Below are 8,818 nucleotides of genomic sequence, written 5' to 3' on the forward strand. Positions count from 1 at the left end.
TTCATCATTTGAAGAAAACAGGTCTGGAGATGTGATCATACTGAAGGTCATAACTGCAAACAACTTAAGGATCAAAGTTCAATGACGGAAGCTCATAAAATCAAAATATCGTCCTTATGATGAATCAAAGGAGACTACTCAATCAAGATATCCAAAGTTATCAAGGCAAACACCAACTTTCGAGACAAGTGACTCATGACTCGATATAAGAAAAGAAATAATGGGTATTACATGCAAATTGTGAGTCCAACAAGGTCTTAGATAAACAAGGGCTCACTGTTAATCGAGAAGTTCCGAAATTTTTTCTAAGGATCCAAGTAAGTACTGTTGACTAAAAAGAATCGTTCTTTCCAGCTACGAAGGTCGCACTCCCTCGCACATTTTTCCCGAGCCTGAACATGGCAACATCGTTCTATGATACCGTGGATTTCAAGTTGAGATTCATCGTATCATCGAAATTAATTACTATTTTTGATGGTCGCATCTTCAAAGTCTTCTTCTTGCCATGTCACATAGTCATTTTCGATTGCCATTATACACGTGGTCTTAATGTGTCATAAACGTCGTCGTATTTGAGTCGCGTCGCCACTTTGGCATGGTATGCAAGACTGCATAGTTTTATTAGATCTTAGGTATGATCTCACCATCGTAAGGATACACCAAGTTCAACATATATATATTTTTTTCGTTGGTTCTATCACTCAGGAAAGTGATATTGCGGTTGTCCTCTTACAACTAAGTTCTAGCCTACTTGTTAGGCACTTGATAATTTCAAGCATAGCTTGAAGTCTCATACTTCAACACATATTCGATCATTACTTGAATGTTATTCAAGCTTCATAGGGCTTCTACGTTCGCAACAAAGTTCACAAATTTCACATTTCACTCCCATAGTGATTCTATACGATACCTTGTACTTCATTGGTCATAGATTATCACCACGTGAAACTTCATTCATTCATAACCCCATAAGTCATATGACGTTCCATAGCATAACATCCATCGTATATTAATATATGTAAAGATTAACACTTAGTCAATGCATCATCCACAAAATCGCATTTCCAACTTCATGCAGTTCATGTCCATCTATTTCACAATCACATAATTGCAACTACACATGCGTCATACTTCGCCTTCACATTTTCAAAATCATATAATTTCAACCAAATATGCATTATAATTTTCGCCTTCCAAGTAATCAACATGTACGTCCTTCAAGTTAACTTTGCAGTTTGAACATGTAATAACAAATCTCAACATCAAGCAACACGTGTTCACAATCATACTTCAATATGTGATACATCATGCCTCATTATTAAACAAAAGCAATTACACATTTGCATAGTGTCTCCTGTTTCATAACTTCACCACATTTTACAAAAGCTATAGTATTTACTTCACATTTCCCATAGGAGTTGCTTCGTAGCAGCCAAGTAATCACAATCATGCTTCACGTTTCACAATAATTATGCATTCCCGATCATACAGAATTATATCTATCCAAACTCATAGCAGTTCAACATATATTTGCATAAATTCTCTATCGAGCACAACTACAAATTTTAGTGCACAACAATATTCATTATATTCGGCATAGTCGCATTAAGCACTTTCACATTCATGTATATTCGTCATTTCATACTCTAAGAAAATCTCCAAATGTCACAACAATTTCCATTCATTTCAATTTCCAACATTTCATAATTCAAATCAGTATTCATCAAGATACTTGTTACCTCATTCATCGTGGTTGAGCGGAGACGAGTCGTGGTGTTGAGCCTTCGATGATTATCACTTAATCAATTTACACATTTTTAGACTTCAATTCGAAAAGACTCTTGGGTCCAGAGCGGAAAGAACTGAGGCTCTGATACCAACTGTAACAGCCCGACATTTTAGGGTATAATAAATACGGCGATCGCTACCCAGACGGACTTAAAAGCAACGAGAACATAGGCTAGGGTTTCATTTAAAGGGATTTGATCAAGGTATTTAATGAACTATTAGAGCAATAAGTCAACGGCTTAATCAAGAAAAAATAAATGAATAGATATCGTAAATTATGCTCAAAAGACAATGGCTTAATAAAATTCCAAAGCGCATCATGTCCCGATATTCTAAACAATAATGAAATAATTCAATTCAAACAAACGGAAAGAAGTTCATGTTTCCAGCGGAAGCTACAAAGAGAAAAGCGAAGTCATGTATGATGACACAACCCCACTCAATGTTTCAAAACGATCATATTATCATTCAGTTTATTTGCTCAACACCGCCAACCGTTCGTCGCTGCTCAACCTACACATAGGGAAATCACATGAGGGGCTGAGTATTTTAAACATACTCAGTGAACTCATGCCAAAATCTTTTAATAGATATGCCATCCTTACCATAGTGAACTCGAATTTGCATTTATCAAAAGAATATCATTGAGTATCACAAAATAATTTCATAGACTGGCCAGTCAAACATTTCCTCCCATTTTCTCAACAATCAACAATTCCATAGTGCGACGAAAGTGTGGCCACACTATTCGCCCACGAGACCGGCCGACTAGCAAGGACGGCTCCCGATCCCATCTGTGTACACTAGCATGATAGGGTTTGCGGCCCTACTCAGACTCGAATTCGTTTTTATAGCCCTATAGCCTAATGGAGCGGACTCACAAACTAGGCATCAGACACACAACATAATCAAAACAATCACAGGCATGGCATAACATTTTAATCCACCCTTATAACACCATAATCAATATTTTGGTAATAAAAGAGTTTAGTGAATAAAGCCCACCTCGATTCCTTAGATCACAAGTACGTTCTTCCTCTTGCTATCACACCGAGAGCGCGAGTTATCACCTTTAGTTTATGTGTATCACAAGTAAGTCTCAATCATCTACTCAAAATCATGCATGTTCCTAGCGTTTCCCTTTTTCCCATCGATTCGTTTTATATTACCACTCCAAAAATCAAGGCATGGTTATCATAACACTTTCTATTCGCACCACAACTTCAGATCCATCATCAAAACATGTCACGCATGAGTGTTTTACAACACACATCAAACGCGCACCGAGGCACGCACACACATACACACATGCATCCCATATTCATCAATTGTTTCCCCTTTCACTCAATCAATATGCATGAGGGTTTAAGAACACCGATTAATCGATTAGATGAAGAAAGATTAATATAAAAGTACATTTTCTTGATAGAACGAACGGTAGAAACAAAGTAATAGCCTTGATTCTTCAAAGATTCTTGAGTTTCAACTTCAATTCTTCTCAAAAGATGAAGAAATATTGGAGAAAAGTAGAAGAAAAATTAAGAGAGAGTGGGAGAGTGGAAACGGCGTGAGGGAGAGAGAGAGGGTCGATTTTTTTGATTTAGGTTTAGGGTTTCACTCCTATTTATAGAGTGCAAGATATAATCCCATAATTAAATAAATAAAAAGATTTGAGGAGATATGGGAAGGAGTAGTTGGCGTTAATTTTGAGAGAAAATAGGGTAGGTTCGAATTTTTATGCTATTTATTAGCATATGATTTAATTTGGATATTTCACGGAGTAGAATAAAATATCACGGAGCAGAATAAAAATAATAATCCTCCCAAATAAATAGGGAAAGTGGCGTTAATATTGATTCCTCCATAAGGAATCAATTTCAAATATTAATTAAAATAAGATATGGCAAGATCTCCTTAGATATGGTAAGATATGCTAGGATATTTGAATTTATTCATGGAAGAGAATAAATAAGGGATCAATTAATATAATATAATAATTCCTTCTCCCATAAATAGGAGATTTTCGAAAATCTCCTTGGAATAAGCATAGGGGTCGAAAATTCTATGGAGAAAATAAGGAATAATCGGACTTTGGATTTAATTTGGATAATTATCCCAAGCAATAATTAAATCCAAGAAAAATAGAATTCCTCTCCAATAAATAGAAGTGGTCGAAAATTCCAATTAAATAATGATGGAATAATTCACCACAATATTATTTCGCCCCGCATCAAAATATTCACATAATTACGTCACAAAATCCACCATTTTTAATTCCACTCCATCTTCACAACACATTGACCTTTCAACGGTCACATCATATTTTCCAAAATATTGACTATTCAATAGTCACGTCATATAATCAACAAGTTTGACTATTCAACTCAAACTCAACTCCAAAATGCAATTAGGTCATAAAGAATCGGGCAATAAATCACTCATCATTTAATCCACATACTTCATAGCATTAAAAGCATTTAATGCAAAAAGTTTATGTCTCAAAAATTAGGGTTCGAAAAAGTGGGGTGTTACAAGATATCTCTCAAATACGAATGTTTAGCATTAACAGAATTCGATTATGAGTTCAATACTTCTATTCACTATATTTTTATTAACGTTTCTTAAAACTAATATATTTGTTCATAAAAAATAGTCCATACTATCATGAAAACTGATTTAGGCACTACCATCAAAATCCTATACCCGCTTGGGGTGACCTGACGTCATCCTGTAGTCACGGCATCACTTCGGGCCAACCGTTGTGGATGCTCTAATACACATTTGTTTTACGAAAAAAGTAATTTATTGAATATATAAGAAAATTGACCTTGTAAATAAATGCTCAACCACTATATATGACATTCTGAAACAACAGAAAATAGTTTTTGTTGCATTGAATAGTTTGGATAACATGAAAGTTAGATGAGAAGATTGAGCTTAGTGTGCAAATCAAGGTGATTTTACTATGTTTCCTTATGTTTGGGTAGTCTGAAGCAGGGCAGCCAAAGTGACGTCGTTTTCTGATAGTTCCGGTACGCCTCGGCCCTAAACTCCTCCTTCAACATCCGCTGCTCCACCAGCAAAGTGACAATTCCCAAGCACACCCCATTCGCCATCGGCCCCACAAACCACCAATCGTACTCCACATTCCAACCAAAAATGGCAATTCCGCACCACCATAACTGCTCGCCCGCGTAGTTCGGGTGTCGGGAATACCTCCATAACCCTTGTTCAAGAATCGCCACCCTCTCTTTTCCCTCCTTCTGCAACTCCTCATTTCTTCTTACAAAACGATGCATCTGCGTGTCTGCAAAGTAAGCAATTGTCAACCCGGCTAAGCACACCAACGCAGCCACCACGTCCCAAATATTCACCCCTTTCACGTTCCGATGGATCGCGTACAACGGCATGCATATCGCCATCAGAAAAACCTGCCCACCTCTCAACAGTTAGATCATTTTATTTCATAATCCCTCCATCCCAATTTTTATTAATACCACTACGAGTATTAGTATTTCTTTTAATTAATAGAGACTCTACTACTTTATATTTTCCTAACTCAACACACAAAGGATCATTTTTCCTAATCCATGGATATTGACCTGCTGAGAGAGATAGATGGCGAAGAAAGAGATCCACCACCAGTTGTGGCCGTAGTGTCTCCGCATGTCGGTGAATCTCCAGTCTTCTCGAGCGCCCCATTGCCACTTCTCGCGGCGGAAGTAGCAGTGGGTGAGCCTTAGCGACCACGCCCACGTTAGTGACACGACGAGCCTCGATCTCCACTTGTCAAATTCAGCTAATGGGTGAGTCGCAAAGTAATGGAGCAGCAGTATAGGTATCACTATCCAATACAAATCTATCATCTGCAACAACAAATTAAAATTAATCAGCTATGGTTTAGTTAATTAATTAGCTATATATATATATAAATGTACCCAATGGCTGGATTGTAGGAGGCCGACAAGCCAGAAATGTAAGTCAACGTTGAGGAAGAAGAGGATGTTGGCTAGCAGGAGAGGGTGGTGGTGGCACCATGCCCACAGATAAGAGAGAGACCCGTCATCGGAGTGACAGTTGAGGAAGGTCAGATAAAAGAGGATGGAAGGGAGAGGAGAGAGAAGAGCCACCGTTGCATTGCCGAGATTTTTGTTGCCCATTGCGCTCGATGCTGGTGACTCGCAACCAGGTCTGATTATGTAGGCGGAGAATTGTCCTTTTTCGACCACGATGGCATCATTGTGTTGTTTATTAATGATTGATTGTGGGGGTCCGTTTATTCCATTACTTTACAATAACCTTTTGAATTTTCTTTTCTTTAGAATAAACTTTTAAATTTTGAAACTAGAAAATTTTTTCCCCTTCCTCAATTGGCGCCTTCTATAGTTTAAAGTTGGGTTAATTTTGAAATAGAAGGTGTGGCATGAAATTTATTATGATTACACTTATCTATATTACATTATTGTGTGGGGTGCATAGAGAGTTGATTTATGTTCAGTTGTGTAGAGTTTATATTAGATATATTACTATGTTTTTACTAAAAAGTTATAAATCTTTACCAAGCACATACTACTGATCACTTTTTGTGTTGAAAATATCGAGCACTTTGCGAGCATCGATAAAATTTTAAAAATATTTTCGAGCACATTGTCGCTCGAAATTGTTTTAAGTTTATTTGCCAGTACTAAATTGCTCGGTATTTTACACTATTATTTAGATAATTTATTTGACCGCCTTTCCACCCAAATTTTGGCGCAAAGATATCTAATGTTTTTCATTATTCTCAATACTCTTTTAACTCCTTTGTTTCCTATAACTACACATTGTTGCGTTAGTGTCCCGTCACCATACTGCCACCCTTCTCATCTGCTCGTTGCCTTCCACCATGAAAAACCGTCCATCACCACCACTTGCTGCTTAAGATGCAGATTTTTAGTTTCATCCATGATTACTTGAAACTAGACCGCCGCCGTTGAATTTTCGGGGATTTTAGAGTTCATAATATGAGGATTTTTGGTATAAATTAAACCGTCGCCATCGAATTTTTGGGTGAGATTGTGCGCTTTAGTTTGGGGTGATGGAAGAATTGTTGAACAAAAAGACATTTGTTAGCATTGGTATGTTGAAAAACATATTTCGAGCATGTTGCACGGATAAAATTGCTTGTATACAACAAGATCTATAATTTACTTTTAACTAATTTTATCACATTGGTGTTTTATTATGAATGTCTAAAATGTTTCTCAAACATCTAAATGTACTAGAAGCAAACAAGTCTAATTCTTTTGCATAATAGACTGATCGTAAACGACGTTCACAAAATGTGACGTAGTCGGTTCTTTGTAGAAGAGAAATAGAATTTCATAACCTAGATAGACTTTGACTACCTATCGTGAAAGGTTGTAGTGTCAGTCAGCATGTTTCCTTACCTAAGAAAATAAATGACACTTGTGTGGTAGAGCACTAAAGGATCTAACAGTTGAGATAAGTCTTTCTAGCTATTTACTCAAAGATGAGATCTCGGCGATTGTTATTTCTTAACCATTGTTGACGTAACATTGAGCATACGATATTGACTATGCCCTACTTTGATTTATCAAATGGTGTGGATTTTTTGTAATCAAAGAATCTTGGTATCTTGAGTAGTGGTGATCAATGTCTAAAGGTGATAGCATTGTTATTGCAGTGTGTTAGGTGAGTCCAGTTTGATAATATCATAAAGAGGTGTTCGAAAAATATTCTATTATTTAGAAACCCGCCAAGTTGGAATTTATTCAAGAATAGTAAATAAAAGATTTCAAACTGGATCACTCTTGAAAAAATTACTACTCACTTTTCCCAAGATAAGTGAGTCATATTCCTTTTTAGGATATCCTACTATAAGTTAGTCATTTCTATATTTAGCAAAAAATCCTCTTTGTTCCTTTATTCTCCGCCTACTTTATTCTCTCTTTACTTCTTTACTTTTCTCTCCCTCATAATTTCCTCTTTCTACTTTAACTCTTTAAATATCAATTCCTTAAACCTCGTGCCTAAAAAAAATGCTTCCCTTATCTTGGGACGGAGCCAAATGATAAACTTAAATTAAATAATGGATGTTTATATCTTAAACAAAAGAAATATTCCCTCCGTCCCAACAAAGTTGGGTCACTTCTTTGGAAATGAATGTTCTTAATTTTATTGGGTTGGGTAATTTGTGATTTGGATGCAGGGATGTAGTCTTTTTAAATCATTGCGGTTGCTAATGTACCCCTCTATCCCAGCTAAAATGACACATTTCTTTAATCGGCACGAGATTTTAGGAGTTGTAAGTTAATTGGTGTAAGTATTGAATGGAAAGAGAAAGAGAGTTGGATATTTGAATTTGAGAGAGAAAAAAGTGGTGTAAGCTCTTCACCTTATTAAATGAAGTATTTCTAATAAGAGAAATGTGTCATCTTATTTGGTGTGCGTCATCTGGGACCGGGGAATACAACCTTTCGCAAATTTTGTGCATCATATAGCTTCGTACATGTGAAATTATTTTATGAAACAACAATAGAAATAAGGCGAAGAGCTTTAAAGTTACACATGTCTCCATGTTATGCATCAATTAGTGTTAATGTTAAAGTTGTGGTTAAAGTTGTGTTTTGTAACTGAGACGTTTTGACGTGTTCCTTTTTACTCCCTTTGTTCGTGAAAAATAGTTGCACTTTGTCATTTTAATATATCCACAAAAAATAGCCTCATTTCTGAAAATGGAAAGTTTCTCTCTTATATACTTTACTCACTTTTCTTTTTTTTCTCTCTCATACTTTACCCATTTTTCTCCTTCTCTATTTCTTTACCAGTTTTTAATTTAAACTTGTGCCATCCACAAATTAGATTATTTTTCTCCTTCTCTCTCATGATGGAAACAAACAAATTGACAGGGTCAAATTTCACGGAGGGCAAATAGACTGCCCAAAACTCAAGGCACAAGGTGCAATAGTGGGAGCTCAGCTATGTTTGTCATTGAGATAAATATGTCTATGAATAACTCACAATCCTA

The 8,818-nt window shown here is 36.3% G+C and overlaps 1 protein-coding gene across 1 annotated transcript; it reads right to left on the reverse strand.

Annotated features, from left to right (window-relative positions):
• Positions 1-4,644: 4,644 nt before the first annotated feature.
• Positions 4,645-5,948, reverse strand: LOC125220333 (uncharacterized protein C594.04c-like). Its single transcript, XM_048122494.1, has 3 exons — positions 5,727-5,948; positions 5,391-5,654; positions 4,645-5,219 (listed from the first exon to the last, which is right to left on the reverse strand). Exons 1-3 carry the CDS (start codon positions 5,946-5,948, stop codon positions 4,752-4,754), a joined length of 954 nt encoding a protein of 317 aa, XP_047978451.1. The 3' UTR covers positions 4,645-4,751.
• Between the last annotated feature and the right edge of the window lie 2,870 nt (positions 5,949-8,818).

Source organism: Salvia hispanica, chromosome 4, assembly GCF_023119035.1.
Source record: "Salvia hispanica cultivar TCC Black 2014 chromosome 4, UniMelb_Shisp_WGS_1.0, whole genome shotgun sequence".
NCBI classification, from domain to species: domain Eukaryota; kingdom Viridiplantae; phylum Streptophyta; class Magnoliopsida; order Lamiales; family Lamiaceae; genus Salvia; species Salvia hispanica.